Source organism: Belonocnema kinseyi, chromosome 9, assembly GCF_010883055.1.
Source record: "Belonocnema kinseyi isolate 2016_QV_RU_SX_M_011 chromosome 9, B_treatae_v1, whole genome shotgun sequence".
NCBI classification, from domain to species: Eukaryota; Metazoa; Arthropoda; class Insecta; order Hymenoptera; family Cynipidae; genus Belonocnema; species Belonocnema kinseyi.
Genome location: NC_046665.1, coordinates 34521684 through 34546480, shown reverse-complemented (window position 1 = coordinate 34546480; position 24797 = coordinate 34521684). Strand labels below are relative to the sequence as shown.

The 24797-nt window shown below is 32.4% G+C and overlaps 1 protein-coding gene across 2 annotated transcripts in view; it reads right to left on the bottom strand.

Annotated features, from left to right (window-relative positions):
* The window catches only part of LOC117179959 (fructose-1,6-bisphosphatase 1), a 56006-nt gene extending 31576 nt beyond the window's left edge, over positions 1-24430 (bottom strand). The window contains exon 1 of one of the 2 annotated variants that reach the window (XM_033372215.1): positions 24055-24430. In XM_033372215.1, coding sequence (XP_033228106.1) covers positions 24055-24230 — 176 coding nt within the window. In that variant the 5' untranslated portion in view covers positions 24231-24430. Of the gene's footprint in view, positions 1-12201; positions 12274-24054 lie in introns of those variants that run through there. The other variant, XM_033372216.1, reaches the window with a different exon arrangement.
* Between the last annotated feature and the right edge of the window lie 367 nt (positions 24431-24797).

Sequence of the window (24797 nt, the reverse complement as noted above, 5' to 3'; positions counted from 1 at the left end):
ATTAAAAATAGTCAAACTTAGAAGGAAACTATTAGTTGGTACTTTTGTGCTCTTTGTTAATATATAATACGTTTCCTAAAAACTATCCCAAAGTCATACATACCCTCCACGCGTCATCAAAAACGTTTTTAGAGTTGGAAAACCACCCTGAACAATATAAAAATGATTAAGATATCCAAATTCATTACATGACACTTAAGAATTTCCCTCTCATTATAATATTCCCAAAACTACCTTTCCACGTGAACGTATGCAACAGAACATCTTCCGCTGAAAGATGTAATCAATTAGAGTTCTAAATCATTTTTACATTGTTCAAGGTGGTTTTCCAACTTTTAAAACGTTTTTGATGACGAGGGGATGGTATGTACGACTTAGCGGTTATTTTTGGGTAACGTATTATATATTATCGAAGAGCAAAAAAAGAGCAAAAAATATCGACTAACAGTGTTTTTTAAATTTTATTATTTTTAATGCTTTTTTCATACATATATATGTCTTGTTGCATAGGTTCACGTGGAAGGGTAATTTCGGGGGAAATTATAATGAAAGAGAAATTTGCAAGTTTCATGTTATTAATTGGGTCCTAAATCATTTTTATATTGTTCAAGCTGGTTTTCCAACTTTTTAAACGTTTTTAATTACGAGGGGAGGGTATGTATGACTTAGGGGTAGTTTTTGGGTAACGTATTATATATTATCGAAGAGCAAAAAAAGCGAAAAGAACTATCGACTAACAGTGTTTTCAATGTTTGATTATTTTTTCTGCTTTTTTCATACATATATCTGTTCCGCTGCATAGGTTCACGTGGAAGGGTAGTTTCGGAGGAAATTATAATAAGAAAGAAATTTTAAAGTTTCATGTTATTAATTTTGAGTTCTAAATCATTTTTTCAATGTTCAAAGTGGTTTGCCAACTTTTAAAACGTTTTTGATGACGAGGGGAGGCTATGTATGACTTAGGGGTAGTTTTGGGTAACGTATTATACATTATCGGAGAGAAAAAAAGAGGAAAAGAATATCAACTAATAGTTTCTTCTAAGTTTGATTATTTTGAATGCTTTTTTCATACATATAAATGTTCCGTTGCATAGATTCACGTGGAAGGGTAGTTTTTCGTGAAATGTATGAAGAGGGGGAAATTTTGAAGTGCAATGTAATCAATTTGGAGTTCTAAATCATTTTTGCATTGTTCAAGGTGTTTTTCCAACTATTTAAACGTTTTTGATTACGAGGAGAGGGTATGTATGACTTAGGGGTAGTTTTTGGGTAACGTATTGTATATCATTGAAGAGCAAAAAAAGGGCAAAAAAATATCGACTAACAGTGTTTTCTAATTTTTATTATTTTTTATGCTTTTTTTATACATATATTTGTTCCGCTGCATAGGTACACGTGGAAGGGTAGTTTTGGGGAAATTATAAAGAGAGCGAAATTTTAAAGTGTCATGTGATTAATTTGAAGCCCTAAAACATGTGTACATTGTTAAAGGTCGTTTTCCCATTTTGAAAACGTTTTTGATCACAGGGGGGTAGTTATGTAAGACTTTAGGGTAGTTTTTTGGGAAACGTAATATATGTCATCATAGAGCAAAAAAAAATGACGGCGCTGAGTGGACGGACCTGTGACCTCACTCTGCGACTATGTCAACCGTAGGCAAACTCTCTGAAAAGGGAATAAACCTGAGCATAAACACGATAACACACAGATTAGCTGAGGCGAAGATCCATTGCTGTATCACGAGGCAGAAACCACTACCCTCGGATACCCACATGGAAAAACGCATGGGCTGGGCTAAAGAAAATATCAATTCGGACTGGTCCAACGTGGTTCAATCGACCCCGATTAAAAAAATCTGAAGTGTAATGAAGAGGAAACTTGCAGGAAAGCGTGAATTCACCTTAAAGCAGTTCTGTCGACATATCAGGGATATATCGCGCTTATTCTCTATTGATTATGCGGAAAAACTGGTCGAGAGCATGCCGAGAAGGTGTCAGGCTATTCTAGACAAGAATGGGGACTGGACAATTTATTAGTTTAGAGCGTTCTAGCCCTTTGAATGTACTTTCAAGCAAAAATAAAAACAAAATATCTTCAAAATATTCCGAGGAAATGTGTAACCTCGTGAGTGGAACATACTGCACTTTTGAAAATTTTGAATATGTCCAGAAAAATATAAGAAAATATTTTTCTAAAAGATAAGGAAATTTAATTTAAATTCATCACTATATATCAAATATATTCAGAAACTATGTCAGTTAAATTTTTCGATTAGACAAAAATTCGACAAGTTTGAGCTCTTTCAAAATTTAAATAAAAATTTTTATGAGTTTTAGAAATTTTTGTGAAATTTTCTGGTACACGTCAAAAAGACTTTCAAATTATGCTAATAACATTTTTAAATTCGATAAAACTTCAAAAAGTTATATGCTTTTCAACATTTTGAAAATTTTTAAAACAAGGAAAAAATTTTTTAATAGGTTAAGAAATATCAATCCAAATTTCTACTATATATAAAATATATCTTTTTCGAAACTATTATCATGAAATTTCTTAATTAGTCAAAAGTTTGATCATTTTCAAAAATATGCAATTTTGGTTTTTTAAGAGATCCATAAGTTTAAAGTATTGTTCCTAATAGATTTTAACAAGATTTACATATTATCTTGATGAAGTTTTACAATTAGACCAAGTTATCGAGCGCGAAGCGCGAGTTTCCTATTGAGAATGTAATCGTCAAAGCCGTAGGTGCTTTGAGAACCTTCTTTAAAAACAAATCGAAAAAAAACAGTTACAATTTATGGTTGTAATTCCTTAGAAGTTCAAATCAAAGTTTTTGAATTTATCTATAGTATTTACGATGTTTGAAAAAAATTAGTTAAGTGTACGAATTAAACGTACGAAAACGAGCGCGAAAGTGCCCCTGAGCACCCCAGGCGCGCTCAAACTTGGCGCGAACAATTTTTGATAGGTCTCGTCATTTTGGTTTTATTTATCGGAAATATTATGTAAAATTAAAAAATTCAAATTTTAAACCAAACGTCACAAAATACGAAGAAAAGGCTAAAGCAGCAATTTGGCGCATCTATTTCCTACTGTTCCACGTCACGTTTGGGCAATGGAGCGCTACTCATCGAGTTTACTCACTGCACCGCTCCAAGTAGCGACCGCTCTATGTCTATTTGACCAAGCTTACAGGAGAGCCGATTATTGATTTAAATACGTACTTGTTAATTTTCATTACATTTTTTCCTAAAATTCATGTTAGCTAATATGATAAAAGTTTAATAATAAGCAATGCTACTTTGTACTAATGCAATTATTTTAATAACTACCCTGGCGGACCGAGCGAATGGGAAGGATACGCTACAGCGTACCCTAATAGTATCCACACAGTATTCCTTCCGTATCATGTAAAACAGACTCAAATAAAACAGTCAGATGGGCCTTATTACTTGTTTCAATTCGGATTCTACGATAAATTTCACAGAAAAAACGATATATAAAGCTTACATCGATTCCAGGTGAAAGATTCACTGCAACAACAATTAACCTTGCTGGATAAACTTTACATTAATCAAAGATAGTTTCCAATTTTTAACCACACCTGGATAATCTTTCGCCCTATAATCCCTTTATTTTTATCCAAGATGTAGCGAGAATTGCAACGCCAGCGCTATCTATCGTCGTTTAACTTCATTAAATTCGAGAGAACTAGGGATTCCCATCTGTCGGTTGCTCTTTGCGCTTTTTAATAAATTGTCATAAATAAGTTCTAATTCCTTCACAATAGTCTAATTTATTTCGGAGGAGATATATCAGTAAGCACAATTTTTTTCGTGTTTTCTGTTACTGATTCTACATGCTTTACCGAAATTTGCTCACATCAGCAGGACGCATTAGGCGAGATCAGAATTATTCTCCTAACCTCGTTGAAACTTTCGACGAAATATGTTTAATTTTTAACAGATGCAAATCTTACCTGCAATAAATTTTAACTTTTGTTTTTTCTGTGTTCTTTTAAATCTGTTGTCCCGATTTAGAACTCGAATCTACTCCTACTTTGCCGTTTTCCCATTACTGTTATGGACGTCGTAGAAGACGACAGCTATTATTCCATCGCAGGATAAACTTTCGCCAAATAGCATGTAAACTTTAACAGCGGGAAATTGTACATTGAACAAAATTTAACTTTAGTTTTTCGTGTGTTGCCATAAGAATTTCACGGAGTAATTGTTATAGTCTTTTTGCAGCGTTAAAAATTTAAAAAAATGTCATAGCTTCTGCTAAGGGCGAGTTCAAGCGCATCCATAGTTGCTTAAGTTGTATGCTGATACTGCAATAAGATGCGCTTGAAGTCGCCTTCAGACTATGGTAATGACAGATATTGTATTTTTTTTAAACCGCAAAAAAACTATTGCAATTATGCCGTGACCTTCTCGCAGAAAATTTAACGTAAAAAACAAATTGCAACAAACTAAAGGTTTATCTTACTGTTTTTTAAAAGTTTTTGTTGCATGATACGGAAGGGAAAAATATACATCTTTTAATTATTCGGAAGCATGAAGAAATAATAAAGACAATATCAACTGCATAGTAATTACAATTACTTTTCAATCATAATAATGAACATAACCTTTTAGGCACATGAATTTTTATTATATCGTCCTTCCACTGCGAAATGGCGAAATGGCCGAAGAGTGCACTTAGCCAGGGGACAGAGACGTGCAGATTAGTTCAAAAGCGATGGTAGGTGGCGCAAATTTTGTAACTGATGAGGGACGCGAGAGTATTATTATAAATATTAACAAAATGTCAGAAATTGATCACAACGAATAAGTTTTGCACGGTTGTAAGAGAAGACAAGCGCCTGGTCAAGAATCAGTGGTGCACCTCGATGATAAGCGTTGAATTTAGAAGAATTCAGAATTAGTATTCCTATGAATACGCGATTTTTCCTTAGTCTAAAAATGTATTAAACTTATTTTTTCATTCTTAAATCGTGTTATAACTTATAAATTAGGAAAAAATTCAAATTTATTTATATTTTAATAATTTTTTTTAACATATTCAAAAAAACCACATATTAATCCCTTCTAACTTTTAGAAGAATATATTACAGATAAAATTTAGTCAAATGTGTGAATTAAAATAATTTAAACGCTAGAGGCAAACTTGAATTAATAACAATTAAAATGTAAAACTTTATATTCCACATGAAGGAATTAAAACAATTCATAATAAATATTTTGTGAACCGATTAGAAGGAATTGAATAAACTCAAAATATGAAAACTTTTTCGGAATATAAGACATCTCTGTTAGATGTGCCTATCGGCACAATTACAATGAATTAAATATATTGAAAGCACGTTTTCTTTTGGGGATTAGGAAACAATGCGGCAGTCCATTTGGAAATAGAAATTAATTAGTTTTAGAAATATCCTATTCTTATGATGACATTTCAGATAGATAGAAAAATCGCGCATTTAAAATAATAGAATAATCTGGATTTTTATGCTGAAATCTGAAAATATTAATTTTTCTCCATTCAACGCTTAGCTTTGAAGAGATAATTTCTTCTCATTTATTTATTTGGTGAAATAAACTGCTTAAATTGTGCAACATATGGTAATTTTTCAATCATTAAAACAAAATAAGCTAAATTTTCCAAGGAGGCTTTGGTATGGTTTATAATGGTTTACATATTATTTTCCGTACACAAATTTATACATTCTCATCATTTATGATTGAGAAAGTATTAAAATTGTCGGAAATTTGACATCACAGTTTTTCAACGGATCTCCACGTTTCGAGACCCCCTGAATCCGAAAATCAGGTTTTCACGACGGCGTCTGTCTGTCGATCCGTCCGTCCGTAAACACGATAACTCTAAAAAAAATGAAAGAATCAAATCCATCTTTAGCGCACTTTTTTTAGGTCTTAAAAGAAAGGACGAGTTCGTTAACTAGCCATTTTTGATAAAAATTCAAAAAGTGAGCACATTTTGCAAATTTGTTATGCTACTTTTTTCTGAATTTGAAAATTCTATGTATGGATATTTATATTATTAAAAAGAGCAAACAATTTACCCTTATGACTTTTTTCGATAAAAAGAAAATTCTCAGATCTATAGCGTTTTCAATATTTTTTTAATTAACCGAAAATCAAAATTTTAAGCCAAAAAACGCACGATATGAAAAAAGTCAAGAGAAGAAAAACATTTCTTTTTAAAAGACCTACAAAATTACTATAACAAATTTTTGGATTTTCTTCAGAAATAAATAATTCAAATTTTGATTGCACAAAAAAATAATGAAAAATAAAAAATTCCATTTTGTAGACAAACTATGTAGGATACGAAAAAAGACGAATTAACAAAAATTGTTATCCCAAAACAGATCTACAATTTCGTTAAGAATCACTTCTTGATAGGACGCGTACCTTTTGTTTTATTCGTGAAAAATAACGTTGAAAAAAAAATTAAATAAAAAAAAATGTGTGGAAAAACGACGAAAGTTGCGAGAAAAAAATTCAACAAAACCTGTTTACAAATGTCTGTCTGAAATCGATTTCGCAGCGCGATTGTCACGGTAATAATGTGTACGTCAAAGCCTACAGAGCTTTGAGAAACTTAATCATTGACTAAAAAAAAGTCGGAAGTCCTGAATTTTTTCTAACGATTCTTGATTTTTTTACCATTACTCGCATGGATTTCTGGGCACGTTCTGCATACATTATTGGTTTGAATGTGTGTTTATTGTCGACTACAAATTTTAATAACATTTTTGAAAAGCAGGTCAGGCCAAATATACTTATAATAACTCATCTTTTTTTTAACTTAATTTATTTTTTTGTCGTTGCAATTTTTCAAACAGAAATACAGAGTTAACTAAATGAATAGTAAGATATATGAAATTAAATACATATTAGGAAAATCATGCACTGATTTTTTTATTTCTATTTTTGAAAATTGCAAAAAAGTAATCAATTTAAATTTGCATTGATTTGCATTCAAACCATCAATGTATACATACATGCGCACTTATAAATGCTCACAGTGCCTTAGTTACTAAAACGGTGGTAGGCGGCGCTGAATTCCGCTTTGTGTAGGAAGTCTGGTAGGCGGTTATTATTATTAGTATTACACCATTAAGCCATTCACCTTTCGGGGTAGACGTGACTTACTCAGTGGGGAAGGGAGTAATGTGAGGAAGGGATATACAATTTTTAGATTGATCCAGAATTCGCGTGTTATTTATTTAAATAACACGTTCGTTCCGCAACACTGCTTCGACCTAGGTTGCTGATCATTCTCTCAAGCAATCACTCCAAGTGAAGATCCGCACAGAGTCATCAGGTCATGTTCCCCAATTGGGTCCATTAGTATCCAAGGTCTTTTGTTCCAGGCGTCATTCACTCTACTGACACTCTTTTCATTAACTATTTGCCGCCATAATTTTCTGGCCTGGTATACTTCTGTAGCTTCTTTTACGTCCATGCATTTTTTTAAGCAGGCTCTCGTGTTTCTATAGCTTTTTATGTCTCTTCCAACTAGGGTCTCATTCGCACACTTTACTTATTCTTTCTGCGGTCTGTCTCTGGACACGCTGCCATTTACTTAACCTTGATACACTTTTTTCGTTAGTCGTTCATTTAGCATTCTTTCAACATGCCCGAATCATCTTAACCGATTTTTTTCCCATATGTCTTCTAGCGTCTCTTCTGGACGACATTCTTTGAGAATGAACTACAAGTGCCGGAACCACAAGTGACGGAATAAGTGGGAACCCCCCCCCCCCCACCGCGTGTTCAAAGAAAAGAGAACGAAGTGAGAGACGCTAAGACGATGTCTCAATGTATCTAGATTACTAAAATTACAGTCTCAATATATAAGTCAGTCCTTGCGATATAAAAAGGAACAAATTAATTAAATATTTACAAAAGGTGTTTGTGCAAACCTAAATTATTACTATGTACAATAATTTCACTGGAAAATTTTATTGACATTTTGGTATCGATAGATACTGGTCGTAGTGTATTTTTAACAACTAGCAAGTAAATGAAAGAGGTGCCAAAAATAGTTAAAAATTAGAAAGCTATGATAGTCCTTCATGATAATTGACTGTTAAATATGCTGATTGAAAGAATGTAAAAATTGGAACGCGCCGAGTTGGCGGAGGAATATAAACCAGTCACGGTATCCAGTACAAAATACATGACCATTATAAGATGGACTTGATAATAATGTTAATTTGAAATTGAGTTGAAAGAAATACCATTGACTTCGATTTCGTATATGCGATGAGACGTTCGATTAATTATTTTTTGATGACCAATGTAAATTTGCTAGAGAGATTTCTTGGCATGATGACGAAGAAAAACGTATGAGCAAGTGGCTAAATCTTTAAATAAGAAAGATCTACGCTTGTATTTATGACCAATGGGGACAGACTTAACCTCAATCATATGTTCTGAAAATTCCTCGAGGAAAGTATGCGGATTGGGAGAGAAATCGTCGGTCAGGACGAACTTCCCTGTATTGGGAGCGTAATACCGAAAACAAATTCTGCGGTTGACGAACGGATATCTAAAACGTTAAACCTTCGCCCTAAAAGAACGGTTGATACAGATTGCGACCATTCTTTGTCCAGATGACACATGATTGCAGTTTTAAGTTATCTGTGTCTACGATCAATCATAACATTTGCGGCAGGATGGTAAGTGGTGGTGCGAATTCGATTGCAACCGAAGCGTTGCATTAAGGATTTAAAAACTTGAGATTCAAGTTGACCGCCTTGTTCGGTAGCTGAAGTTTCCAGAAAACAGTACCGGGAAATTCAGGTGTCGACAAGAGCTCGACAAACCGTAGGAGCCTCGATATTTGGCAGCGAAAATGCTTAAGGTTAGCGTGAAACCCGATTAATCGTTGGCAGGCATTATCGGACTATGCATGTATTTACATAAGAACATTTTATTTCACTAATACATCATTAATATTTTTTGTAGATGACAAGCGTCTTCAAAGTATGGTCGAGCGATCGCTGTAGAAAGATTTCTCTTTTTCCACATTGTAGCGTACCAGATCTAATTGCGAAAAGCAGTGAGAAATTAAAAATAATAGGAACTGGGCTTGTTTTAGAATCAAATGGAACGGAAATTCAAGAAGATCCCGTCTTGAAACATTTTTTTGGAGACACGATTATGATTATTGAAGCTCATGAAGTTTGGCAACAAATTTAGTCTTTGAATGATGTGTCTTTTAGAATAGATACTTGAAATTCATCAGTTGAAGGAATCAATCTTACAGAAAAAGTATAAATACCTCAATAAACTTCAATTCAAACCATAATGATTTGACTCTCACTCCAGATTTTGGGGTTATAGAAATTCCTATCAGTACAAATGGTTCTGTTCAAGAACGTGAACTCATTCCTATGCCAACCTTGACAGACATTTACTTGAACGTTTGGTTTGATTACGAATATAACTGGGCTAATGTTAGTTCAGAGTACTTAAAGATGCTGCAAAGTGGTACATATGGAAAGGGTCTTCCAGTAGAAATAGTTCACAAAGTCATCCTCCAGATGAGGAACATCTGTACAAACATACCTTCTTCAGTTTTGTGTAGAGTTGCAAAATCATTAGTAAAGAAATATCCAGATTGGTTAGAAGACAGAAAACACGGCAAGATAGATGGTAACGGCTACACGGGATTTTATGACTCCCTTAAGAATCATAAAAGCTACTTAATTCGTATACAGAAGGCGGGATCATCAACAACTCAAAAAAAAAAGATAATGTCTGCCTACGTGGAGCGTTCTCTTCTTCAGGCTAAAATTGGAGCGCTGAACTGGCAACCTGTACATCATCCTGATTAAGAAAATGACGTCACTGTTGAGGAAAAAATAATTAATTTGATCAGTATCAACAGTCACCTGCACCTGGGAAGAGTGGAACAGGCTACTAATCACGATCAAATTATATCAGATTTGACAGCCTCCTTCAAAACTATTCAAGAATTCTTCAATGATTTTGAGAAACCATCGGCTCCTAATTCTCTACACATAGCATGGCTAATAATATTTTGGAGAGAATATTTATGTCCTTTTTACTAGCTAAAAAAGGGCCATACAGAGAGACGATATCAACGCTGATAGAGTACCACTTTTCGCTTACGGACGTACATGCAATCTTACCGCAGCAAGAAGCGCCGATGACGACTATGAGATACTGTCAATAGTTTTTTAAGACTGTAAGGAAGACCTACATGTGTTAATGAAGGAATGTCCGTTAAATTTGGATTTTTAAAAACCTAATTGTGAATGTTGAAAGGCGAAACCAAATTTTTAAATATGCTCATCTCTTTGCAGGCTGACAAAACCTGAGTAGACATTGAACCTGCACGAACTGGTCCTTTTATTTTAATCCAAGGTACGCTAATAAGAAGCATAATAATTGCAATTGTGTAAATTTTCCTGACCTCTAAAACTTTACTGGTAACAAAAAAATTGGAATATAAAAGCTTGATTGGTTCTACTTTACAGATTCGGAAGACAATAGAGTTTATGACTTCATATTTGATGAAACGCACTTAAATTCTTGTTAAGACTTCGTGGATGTATTTCTATGGGCTTATGCGTGCTTTTTTTTGTCTGGAACAGACGTTATTTCGAAGCACACGCTTAATCCTTTCAATTTTTGCAGAGATATGGTCTCAATCTACATCCAAAAGGTAGCAGCAATTCTCCAGACAGTGTGCGAAAAATCGCCAAAGTTAACACATTCTACAAGAAGCTGAAAAAGTTTAGCGGTCAGACTGAAAACGCTGCCACTGTAGAGTCAAATATGCAATAACATTTACCAAAGTAATGTAATGTTATCCTATTAAATAAGATGCGTTTAATAATGTTATTTTTTAGAAAAAGTTAAGCGTTGTTCCACAATAGACGTAGGTACCTAAAGATCAAAGTCAAAATGAATGAAAAATATTTTCGGAACTCAAATGTACATATTTAAAAATAATTATTTAATAAAAACTATAATTCGTTCACCTAGACGTTATTAACTTCAAGCTCATCTTTTCTCATGCTATTTTTCGTTTTTCATTGAAAGGTATTTGTTTCAAAAATCGGTTATCCATTTTTAGAACGTCAAAGTAATATAAATGTTACAAAGGTATTTGTGCATTGTTTTCCTTGGTTATGGATTAGGCATATTACGTAAAGTACTCACGCGTCTAGTTGTATTTTTATGAGGCGATGAATAATATTCTTATGTAAACGTCAAGTAAATACAATATATGTTTCTTATTAACAGTTTGCAAAAAAGAATATTTAACTAAAATCTTTGTCTAATTCTCAAGTAAGAACAGTAAGTCCCAGATAAATTTTGTATCTGAATTGAATTAAATTGTTGCAAGCAATTGACATCTACAATTATCCGACGTCCGATAAATTTTGTCTGGACGCGGATACACACCCACATTAACGTCTTTGCATGTAGCTGTCAATTGTTTCCAGGGTTTTCACACAACGTCAGATAAAAAATGTTTCTGGAAGTTACTGTGAAGTTCAGTGTATATTTTAAAATGAACTATAATCCACAAGCAGGCTATTTTTCTTAATTGTATAAATAATTTAAAAAATTGGATAATTTTAAAGTTGACTATACCTCAAGTTCTGCACATGGAATTAAGATTTATGCTTTATTAGAATTTTGGCTTCTGAGATCACAAGTTTTTCTTCATAAATAAAAATTTGTTTTCATCATCTAAACATTCCCTTCATTTTAATATTCTTTTCCAGATAGAGAAATTTGAAATACCCGGAGGTTTACCTATTGCATGCGCAATGAAAGAGGCCTCTGCCATTTTACATTGATATTTTTTGTCAATCATTGATTGATTGAATGATTGATTTTACATTGGACGTTATTTTAAACTATCAATGATAATTTTCAACCATTGCAGTAAAATTACTACGTTAATCACTGGTATTTTTATGTCCACTGATTAGTGCGGTAATTTTCAACCACTTTCTTCACATTGTAGGCACATTTTATTATCAAAAATACAATTCTTTATATGGCTAAACAAAATTATTTTGGCTCAAGTATGACAATTCTATTAGTATCCACACATTTTATTATCAAAAAAAGAAAGTTAATATCCAAAAAAAATTTCACTGCAAGTTTGGTATACCTTGTCTGTAAAGGTGGGGCGTTCGTGTCCGCTCCGGATTTGACCTTCTCACCGCAACTGTTCGTAAGGGACTGAGACTACTATCGGTTCACGATAGGAAGGCCCCTCCGAAACAGCTGCACATTTTTTTAATTTACTCGTAAGAAAAAAGTGGCTTAAAGCACAGCTTATACCATCATAAAACTTACTTTATTACGCTTTATGCAAGTTCCCACTTGTTAATGTACCAAAATTGGTTCGGAAAATATCCTTCGCGAAAGGATAAAAAACGTGGTTTTTTCGCGTCACTCTGTCCTTGCTTGACTTTCGATGACATCTTTGAAACGAATGATGTAAAAATTTGAAAAAAAATCATGCAGATGCTTTCATATTTTGACTATACATACGCGAAAAGAAAATTGCGATATATTATTAACAATTAGCGTAAAATTCATTTAAATAAGACTACGCTATCTCTCGCAATATACGTAGTAGAGAGCTATATTTTGGCTTGCATTGCTGGGAAAATTTCAAAAAATATAATCGCATTACAATTAGGAATAACAATCTTGAAAACTATTAATTATTAACGTCGGGGGGTCCGCTCATTCGTCAAGTTTTAAAAAGAGGAAAAGGGTACTTTTATTTTCAAAGGTCTAAGCAAGGGGACGACGTGAGTCATAAGAAAACAACCAATTAACTTGACGGTCTGAAGGTTCAAATATACAGAATTCTGTACTTATCACTTTGTAAATTCAATTCAATGATAAGGTGCAACTTTATTATATAGAAAATGGTACTTGTAATTAATCTGGAAATTTATTAATGAAATATTTTTTTAATTTCAAGACTAATGTTCTTTAATATTATTTTTATATTAAATTTAACGTTTTAGTAGAAGGAAAAAATTGCCCACCATTTCTGAGTTTGCAAAACTTTTTCACGGTTAATGAAATTTAACAGTAGTTTTAATTTAAGCAGTTTAAACAATATTCTTTTAGAATTGGTCTTCTGCGGTTTCAAATTAATCTATTTGTGTGGAATATTATCTTCTCGGTTATATATGTTATTATTTGTCTTTGAAGCTTGAAAATTGCACAACGGTGCTCAAAATTTATGCAATTTGCTGACAATTCGTCATTCGCATTTGAAAGATGTAATTTTGAACATTTTTTTATAGTACAATTTTGAAGATTGACAATTAAAAATTCTTTATTTTAAACGATTTGCATTTTCAATTTCTTTCATTTTTAATATTCCCGATTGAAGATTGATTAATTGGCAGTCTTAGATTAATTAGCCTTCAAATTTATGTTTGGTCAGTTTAAATTGATTGTAAAGTAATCAGATCTTCAAAATGACATATTTTTCAAGCAAACCTGGACCTGGGAATGAAAACATTAACAATTTTTGAACTAAAAACACAAGCTACGAAAAACAATGAGACCAAACTTGTTTACCCAAAAAAGAGCTATAATTTTTGATAGGACACGTAGTTTTTGCTTTAGTCGTAAAAAATAAAATTCAAAATAAAGATATCAACTTTGTTTGAAAAAACGATAGAAGTACGAAGTAAAATTAGCAGACAAAAGTTGTTCGCCTAAAAAGATCTATAAATTTATTATTATTAATTTTTCGAAAGAACGACTAGATTTTCTTTCAATCAAAAAAAATAATATGAAAAATGAATAAATTAAATTTTTGGAAAAAGTACAGAAAAGACGAAAGAGGACAAAGGATTCTATATAGGACCCTATATAGGTTCCTGTATTAAACCATATGCAGATATACAATAGTTTTTCTTTGATCGTAAAAAACCAGATTAAAAATATAAAAAATTATGAAAATAAAGAAATAAGAATTAGTATGATTCAATTTTTATGCATATTATGAATTGTAATGATATAAAATGATTGAGATGATAGATGTTTCAGCGCAGCTTAGAATGCAATTTAAAGCAAAATACAAAACAAATAGTAAATAGTAATTAAAAATACAATTTGTGCTTTATTTTGCAATGTTTGAATAACGAATTCCAGACAGAGTCACATAAAAAATGTATTACATTTCATATAAAAATGTTGTGTATAATATAGAAAAGTTGACATTTGGGACGAAATGGAGTGCGAAGCACGAGATACTTGATGAGAATGTGTTCGTTAAGGCCGAAAGAGCTTTAACAAAAGAGAGTTCACAATCACAAAATTAAAGTTGTCGGTCCGGGAATTTACAATCACAAAATAACACTGGTGGATGTGTTAAGTCTTAATTTTAAAAGGTTTGCGCAAGAATATGCGAAAATATAAAGACCGAGCGCGAAGCGCGAGATAAATACATCATCGAGCGCAAAGCGTGAGAACCAACAGTCGCGCGCCCTAGGAGCTCTCAAACTTGCGAGCCACGCGCGTAGCGCGCGATGAGCATGTGCCCGTGGAGCGGACAGATTTTTTCAGGTGGGGGTATAGTAGTATAAATTTCAATGTTTTCTTAAATTTTCAATAACTTTCGAAATACTCAACGTTTTTCAATGTTCTTGGGCTCATTTTGAGGATTTTTTTCACCGTATAACAACAGCTTACGAGTATAAATCGTAAAAAAATTTTTTTTGAATTGCAAGAAATTGAAGTTGTAATAAAAAAGTTGGATAAATTTGAAAACATCTTATCTGTAGGCAAATCAGAATACAAGTTAAATAAATATATGTTTTGGGGAAATTACATAGAAAATTCATGATTATATGTTTCATATATTTTACTAAAATATTTTTATTACTAAAAATAATATTTCAATTTTTCCAAGTTTTTTGTTACAAATTCAAGTTCTTGCAATTCGAAAAGAAATTTTTTACGATTCATACTCGTAAGCTGTTGTGATACGATGAAAAAAATCTTCAAAATCAGCCCAAGAACATTGACAAACGTTGACTATTTCGGAAGTTATTAAAAATTTAAGAAAACATTGAAATTTACACTATTTTGCAATATCTACTTAAAAACTAGACAAATTGGCTTCACCCTGGGCTTATTTTAAACAGAATTTCGAAAACAATCAACCTTTTAAAGAGTAATTTTTTTAGTTCCGGTATAATCAAAGCGATAAATAAAAAAAAACGATTTTTCTAATTGAGTCCAAACTCTTTTCTAAGTGAGTCCAAACCCTTGACGAAGGGTTAAATACTTTACTAGATTGTCGTAAAACCTTTTTAAATTTTTCTGCAAAAAAAAATTTAATTTTGATTGCATAAAAAATAATAAAAAATTCCATTTTGTAGTTAAACTATGCAAAATACTTCAAAAGATGAATGAAAAAATGGTGCGAAGTACGAGAAACGTGATAAGAATGTATTCCCTGAAGTCGGAGGAGCTTTAACAAAAGAGAATTGACAATCATCAAATTACGAGTAAAGTTGTCGATGCTTTGGTATTGGGCGCGCTGAAAGTTGCAAGCGAAGCGTGCCGGGCGCAATGAAAATATGTCTGCCCGGTGGGTAGCTTTTTTTTCATAAAATCGAATTTCCTCATTTTTCTGAAACAATGCCAGCTAAGGAAAAATATTAAGACGAAAGTTTGTAAGTATAAAAAAAGTTATACAATAATAAATACATGTAATCTTTTTTGCAATATCCCAAGTGCAAAGTCACATATGGCCCAACATTGGCCCATAGTCGGAAAAAATATTGCCGAAGCTCGGTTGCCGGATTGATAACTATGGCCTTGACTGGGCAGCCAAGGCTTGGCTGCCATTGTCGGCCCAATACTGGGTACCAATACTGCTATAGTCTAAGGTCTAAGGATATGACAAAAAAGGTATTTAAAAAATAAATATTAATTGATTGCGAGTACTTTGAATATAAATATTATTGGTCCTGTTCAGATTGAATACATATATTACATTTTGAACATTGTATTACAAATAAAATTTATGACGCGACGGGGTATCGAACCTGAATCTATATACCTAAATCTATCGCCTAGTAGTCGGGAATGCTGACCACTGCGCTAAACCGACAAGTTGAAACTCTATGGTCAAAGTGACACTGGGCCCAGTAATGTACCGTCACTTGGCGCAATAAAGTGCCGATACTGGGTCAATCATCGATGGGGGAATGGCAAATATAAATAGCCAATATACGCTGCCATCACTGGCTCTACACTGAGCCGATTAAAATGCTGATATTGGCCCAATAACTTTAACCGACCTTTGGCTGCCAAAATTGGAACAACACTGGGCTGTGTATTCAGCTCCGGAAATTCGCACTTGACATGTTGCATGATTTAAGAGAACAAAAAAAATTATATTTTTACAAAAAAAAAATTATTCCGGCTGAAAAAATGATTTAGTCCACATGAAGCTTATAAGATGCTTTTCTTTCTATTAGCAGAAACTTAAAAAAAAATATTGGAAATATAAAAAAGGTTCCCGTGTGGAAATAGCCCAGGTTAGCCCTGGTACAAGGTTTCTGGTCGGGGACTGGCCGGGCTATGTTTGTTTTCTAAGAGCCTATCCGTGCGCTGGTCGGAGACTCGCTGGGCAAAATTTATGTCAAAACCCCAGTCGGAGGCTGACTGGGCTCTGATCGGACAAATCTTATGATCGTATGTTCAGACAGTAGTTGGCCGGGCGCTGATTGGCGCTTAATTACTTTCTCTGATTTCATTAAAAAATGGATGCGTATACCCGCATGGAAGTTCCACGAGTGAAAATATATTGGGTGAATGTCTCTTTCACACCACAAATTTTAAGGTTTCATGAGTTCAGACTTTCAAACCATGCATTCTGTGACAAAAATTCGAAGACAATTTTTTGAAATTCGAACAGTTTTTTGTTTTTAAGAAAAAAATTCTCAGTTCCATCTTTATGAAAAATTGCAAATGTTCAGAAAAAATTACATTTTATATCAATCTTAAACGTTGTAAAATAGTATAAAACGCCTAAAAACCAAACCTTACACGAAAGTAAAAAAACTTTTATCATTAAGAAATTTTCAACGTTCACGATTGATTTTCTGAATCCCGCAGTTGAAAATTTTAAATGTTCATAAAAAATTACATTTCCTGTAATTGCAAAAAGTTGTAAAATAGTCTAAAACGGGAAAAAACAAAATATCACGCGAAGAAAAATTGTAATCGATTTAAATTATTTATTTAAAAAGTATTTTACTGATATTCCTGTTAAAAGTTCATGTATTTTATATTTACATAACGCCGCATAATAATAAATAATTAGAAAAAGAGTACTTAAAAGTTGATACTTTAACTTTTCTGAACTGTAGCTTATGAGGATGGCTTTTTCAACGAGTTTCAGCTTGTCGGTTTAGCGCAGTGGTTAGCACTCCCGACTGCTAGGCGTTAGATTTAGGTATAGATATATGTAGGTTCGATACATTGTAGCGTTAGAAATTTCATTTGTAATATAATGTTTAAAAATGTAATATATGTATTCACTCTAAACAGGACTATTAATATTTGAAGTCAAAATACTCGCAATAATTTAATATTTATTTTTTAAATCTTTTTTGTCTCTCAAAGACTACGTGAAAATAGTTAATGGTGCCTGTGTGCTGTGCGTGTGGAATTTTATATATTAATATGCTCCAATTCTACAGTAAAAAAGAATCAAATTGATCCCTTAACTCAGTGACAGATACTCTTCATACAATTGAAACACGAATTATTTAAATCTAGTAAAGCAGCAATTAATATTGTCCGGGTCACGGTCGAAATCTCTGGCCAGCTCCTGGCCATGCTCCATGGCCGGACGCTGGCCAGCGCAGCGTGACGATGCTGGTCGGATTCTGAACAGAAACCCCGGCCAGCTTCCGAGTTGAAGCCGACTCTCCAGCCGTAGACTGGCCAGCCCCCGACTTAAATTTCCACCCGGGTTGTGTTTTCCAGGACATTTTTTCATGTTTCCAAATTTAAACAAAAATAAGAAGGATTTTCTGGAGAATTTCACCTTTTAATTTTCCCCTATATTTTTTGAAGTTTCTGTTTATGTAAGAAAAATATCCTCTCAGTTTTTGAATTTTTCTCGTAAACGATGCAAGTCGTTTCTGTCGCTGCTGGGAAAAAATTAGAAAATACGATTTTCTCAACAAAGAATTCTTGTGGCCAAATTTTATTTAGCCCACAGAATACTTACAAGTATCCTTAAAAAGTACAAATTGGACAATAAATTGGTGAAAATATAAGTTATAGAGGTTATAAAAGAATTGAAACAAAAAATAAAATTCAAGTACGCAGAATATCGTTACAATATTTTGTTTCGGAAATCAGAAAAATAAATACATACTGCCTAATTGCCTTTAAAAAAAAGATATTTTCTTACAGAGAAAGTATGCGACTCCCAGCGTAGAACCTGCCTGATTTTAAATGGATTTGGTCAATTATATAACATTAATAATATAACACTATATAACAGTATTTATTGTTTATTATCGTTTAAGTTTTGCGTAAATAATTATAAAAAATACGCTTACATTATTTAGGAATAAGCTCTTTTGCAGTATTTCAATAGAAATTCATTAATATATTAAACAATAACAATTGAGGGCTAGCATTACAGAACTAGATTAGTGATCAAAATAAGTAAACTACATTTTAGTAAAAACGTTAAGGTTAGTTAGTTAGTTAGTTCACTTTTTTATATCAAAATGTTTTTACTCTCATTGAGAAACTCAATATCTCGGGAGTGAGTTTTTATTTAAGATAAAAATTTTTTTTTGTAATATGCAAGCCAATACATTTCGATATTGCCGTCAGTGTGACTTTGAAATAGTCAGCTGACACATCTATTTCCTTGAAAATGAATAACTGAAGCCTCGTGTGAAATAACGTTGTATCAACACATATTTTGTATCCATGTAGTTCTACGGATATGTATAAGTTTTTCTTTTACCTGTTTCTCCATTCCAAGGAAGTGCTGCGATCGTAAATTAAAAACTTGAATTGGGAAACAAATGTCAATATAGTCGAGGTTATATACTTCGAAAATGTCTAACATTGACTTTTTGAATAAAGCTACAAAATGAAAATTAAATGTATTAGAATGGCACGCAGGAAAGAATAAAGGAGCTAGAGAGGCTGGAGTAAAACGTCCAAAACCGGTTATAGCAAATATTATATTCAAAAATAATAAAATAAATGAGTGATCAATAATTAGCTGAAATCGTAGTAAAAAATACTGTGTAAATTATTTTTATAATAAAATAAAAAAATACAAAGATTTTTAATTCCTTTGTGAATACTAACAGCTAATCTGCAGGATCAACATAAATAAACAAAAAACTTACTTTAAGGGCATGTGACACACCTAAATACCTATATTACCGACCACAGTTTTTCAGTTCACTGAATGTTTTTTAGGACCTAAGAACCTTTTTTGCAAATAAAATATCGAGCTGAAACTTTAGGAAATGTATTAGAGTACAATAAAGTACGTTTAGGTACTGCATTCAGCCGGTAACGTTGTACACGAAAATACGAAACCTGGCGGCCACTAGACGAGGCTCTAGAGGGTTCGTATTTTCGTGTACAACGTTACCGTCTGATGCCGTTCGAATTGATTGTTGAAATATATTTTTTACATCTTTTACTATTAAGCTTTGTACTTAAACGTAGTTTTCTTTCGGCTCTTGCATTTCTCAAAGTTTGAGACCGATATTTTATGTCTAAAAAAAGTTCGAACGTTCAAAAAATGTCGAGGTTCAGAAAAAAGATAAAATAATTTTCAATGAAGTTCCTACGAAAATGCAGTACCTAAACTTACTTTATTGTACTCTAATACATTTTCCAAAGTTTCAGCTCGATATTTTATTCATAAAAAAAGTTCTTAGGTTTAAAAAAAATTCAGTGAACTGAAAAAGTGAGGTCGGTAATATAGGTATTTAGCTGTGTCACATGCCCTTAAGCTTTCAGATGACAAACGAGTATGTCTACGAGGGTGATTTAAAGGAAAAAATTATAAAAATAATTTCAGAACGAAAAAATTGAATGTAATTTTTATAGAATGAAGTCTTACCAAAAAAATTAACTTTTCATAGCCAATGTAAAACATTTTTTGAACAAATATTAGTTATTTGAAGCATTTGTTTGACGTTCAAATATTTAATAATAAGCGATATACTTAATTGACTTGCGAAAAAGAATCAGATTTTTGAATCACAATTTCCAATAAAATGTTACATTATTATTTAATAAATTTATTAAACAATAGATAATGGTTTAGACAAAAAAATTTGTTCTTTACCATGAAAAATTATCACAATAATTGCAGAAAAACAGAAATTTCAAACATTTATTTTCGAACAAAATTGTTTAAAAAAACAAAATTTATTTAAACAAATAAGAATTTATTATAAAATAAGGTACTAGTATCTAAATGACGTAAATATTTATTAATAAGCAGAAAAGCTAACTAAATGAAACAAAAACTAGAGTTTTATACCTCTTTTTAAGAAAAAGTTACAATTAAATAATAATTAATTGTTTTAACAAATGCTGAATGCTTGAAACAAAGATCATTATTCATAAAATGACCAGTTGTCGAATCAAACATAATAAATCTACCTTTCAATGAGTGAGGGTAAAACAAATAATTTAGATAAAAATAAATTGTTTAAACAATTTTTAATTAGCTAACAAATAGTTACAAACATTCCACTTGACAAACAAAAATAATGCATGGTAAAAAATAGAAAACAGAACATTTATGTGTCAATTTTTGCCAAAAAATCAATTTCAGATTTTTGGGAAATTTTTGGGGCTCCACTTAAAGTAATTTAATGGAAATGGTTGATTAAAGACTTCCCAACAAATTCTTAATGTCTCCCGCAAGCTAAGTTTAAATCCAAAAACCTGAATCCCCTTCTTCCGAAAACCAAAAATTCCCGATGTTAATCTTATGGAATTTTCACGGCCTGTGCGGCACGTCTTAATATTGAACGATTTGGCTCAAACTTGGAGGGAATTTTTTTTCCCGGAAACCTCACAAAATGGGGAGGGGGAGGTGGCATGCCCTCTATTCGAAAGTCGGTTTTTTGGACCACTAAATAACCTCGACTATTTTGACATTCCATTCCGAATTCAATTTGTAAATTTTCGATAGCAGCACTTCCGCGGAATAAAGAAACAGTTAAAAGAAAAACTCATATACATAGAAATCCATCGATAAAAAATATGTGTTGATACGTTATTTCATCCGAGGCTTCAACTGTTTCCAATCAAACTTTTTGGACTTAAATCAGCAACATGTTATCTCGGAGGTCAACTTCTGTTTTATCTGTAAGAATTAAAAGAATACGCTTTATCAGAATCGGTAATCTGTTTTTAACTTTGTGGTAGCACGGTTGAATATTTTTGTCTAATTTTCGCCTGCGGTATCTGCATAGTAATATCTCGAATCAAGCAGAGCCGGTTTTTTGAAAAAAATTATATTTTATTTAATAATCGAAAACATATGAACTATAGCCATGAGGCTCAGTTTTAACTGCGTTTGTAGGAGGCAGATTCCTCGCGGCGAGTCGAATCAGCCGGAACGAATGACCCTTTCATTGTTATGAGATTCAGGCCGATTAGAAAAACTGAAATTATGAAATCATAGCTTGATTCAATTTTAATTAGCTCAAATAATTTATTTGCATAGGTAGAAGAAAGTTATAAAAATATTCATGAAAATCAGTTACTATTTGCAGAAATAATGGAAATTTTTAGGACTTGGGTAATAAATAACTTTTGTGCGCATACACTGTTCATTTTTTAGTAAATGGAAGCAACAGATTTAGAATACATCACAAAAATATCGTTTTTATCAGTTCAGTCGACTTGGAGCCTATAATATTCAAGCGATTTGTTAGGAAAAATTCGGAATCAATGGACATTTATCCCAATTCCATACATGAAGATCTAACTGGAAAGGCAACAACTTTTTTTCTAATTTGAATATATGAAGGGTAGATTTCCGATAGGATGCAAACATCATTTTAAAAATGTTGTAGAAGAAAAAAAACGTTATATAAAATAAAATTTTTAATCAAGGTCAAAATAAATAAATACGTATGTACTTTAAAGATATATATCAGTACTGAACTGAAAAAATAGGAAAAAGAAATCTTTGTTATGAAATTGTTGTGAACTAAAGTATAGTCACCTCTTACAAAATGCGTATAAAATAATTTCTACCCAGTAACATTTAAATTCGATCGCCTAACACCCTTTTATATTGCCCGCATAAGACCCAAGAAAGTGCAAAACAGCAGTGTTCTATCAAATTCATGCTAAGCACGGTATTCTTCAGAATTTTTGCAACATGAATTATTCATAACTGATAAGTTCCGAGTTTAGAAGTATTTAAATAATTATGGTTGTTTTTAAAACAAAAGACAAAGTTTTTGGCGAAAAGAAACACCTTCGATATTGTGTGATTATGTTCATTTCGTCAGTTCAAGAATTTTCCAAATTCATTCTGAAGTGTCGGTGATTAATTTTTGAGGTTTGGAAATCCAAAATCGATTAAAAAGATATTGAACATTAAAAATCCTTAGAAGGCGATGTCTTATGTATGAAGAAAGCAAATAGCAATCATAGCAAATTTGAGACTAATATTTATTTAATTAAATTTCAAAAAATAATCATTTAACCTCTAAAGGAAAACAAAATAAGAAATACCTTTTCTTTTAACCTTCAGAGGACTGTCAAATTAACGACGTAACTCATTTTTATAGTGTAAAAATGTCCTTCTGTAGGTGACAACAAAAACGTTATTTAATTAATATAAATTCAGTAATTTTGTACTGAATACATATTGACATACAAATTACATGGATAACAGAATATTTATTTATGTACAAGTATCTACTTTATACCTCTGGAATTTTAATAAAAGCATTTTCATTGCACGGTGTTTTTTACTAGAAGGATGTCCGCAATACCCCTGTTTATCCTATACTTAGCAATTACATAATATTTAATGGTATTCTTAATTTAGATTGAAAGAGTAAGATTTTGTCTCAATTTTATGATTTTTCGACGATTTTAGGAAATCTTTTCTAGATTTGACAAAGAATTGCACTCAAGATTTTAAAATAATCATTTTGCTAAAAAAACTTAAAATTTGCAACTAATTTTTTTATTCGTTTAATAAAATAGTTTCGGCACAGATATTCGTCTTTGAAGTGAAGTATGAATTTTGAACCGCTGAAAGGAAATTTACCCAAACTTTCTCTCGATAGTGTACGCTATTGAATCAAATTGATACAATCCTAGCTTTTCCTTGAGAAAGGCTAAAAAGCGTGCCGAAGAGCTCACTAAAATTCAAGACTAGTGAATCTATGGGTCCAAACTAAATACCAACAGCTTTCGATTCTTCTCGAAAAAAGGGTTCAGCCGATTGTTTTCGTAATGATATCAGAAAAACTATAAGTCACCCCAGATAGAAAAATCGAAGATGCACTTTGTTTAATATTTACACACAAATATGTGTTATCTTGAGTTTAACAAATGTTTAGATGACCTAGCTACTATCGAAAGGAACCTTGTCCCTTTACTGCAGGCAAGATATCTTATCGCGTTTACGGCAGAAATTTGTTTTCATAAATATAATGCACTGACAATACGAGTGCAAAGTGGAGTAATCTTTTATTAACATAGTTGAAATTTATAATTTGAAAATTTATTTATTTACATTTATTATTTATTTATTAAAATTAGGGTCTATCCATAAATGTCGTAATGCAATTTTCCGTATATTCAGCCCTCCCCCCATGTATTACGTTTTTTTTTCAACTTTTCTTGTACTTTTCCGTCATTCCCCCTCCCTCCAATGTATTTCGTAATTTATGGATACTGGCCACTTGAGAAAGGAAAATTTTTTACTTACAGGTTAGCAATGCCGGCTTTTCTAACTGCCGAACTAATTGCTTTCACAGCAGTTTGTATACTGTTTAACAATTGTGTGAGGTCCCCGGTTGCAGATGGAACTTTTCGTTGTTCAGCAAGTACAAACCGTGTTAATGTCATACAATTAGAATCAAAAGAAATAACCTTTGAGGCCATTTTTCACTTAGAATTAGGACGATTAGGTGCCTTTTAACGTCTTGTTCTTCAAATCAGCGCTGCGCTGGTGACTCGCCGTGACTGTACACTGACCGGCCTGACTGTTTAGCTCCACAATATGGAACTCAAGAGTCATCAGCGCTATCTCTAAGCATATAGATATATAATTTGAATATACTCTTGTTGCTATCTTGAGTCACTAGCGTTACTGCTTGCTGTGGTTTCTGATTAGCCTCTGACTGGGCCAAGATCAGCCAACATTTATGGGCCAATCCGTTTGGCCTCAAGCCAGCCAAACCGGAATCGGAGGTCCTAAAATACGCGCAATTTTCAAATTCAATATCAGTTGCACTGTGTCCTAATTTTTATTTGTCATCAAAAAAATTTTGAAACAAAACATTGGGTTAGGGTAATATTAATGGGGTGTTCAAGCGATATTAATGTTTTTAAGGTATTATCGGAGTGTATTCGTAGAAATAGCTGTAAGGCCGTAAAAAAATACGTAACGTCTTTAGGGAGAAGTGTTGTCGCCTCGAGCTTTACGCCAATGTTAAACTTACATATATT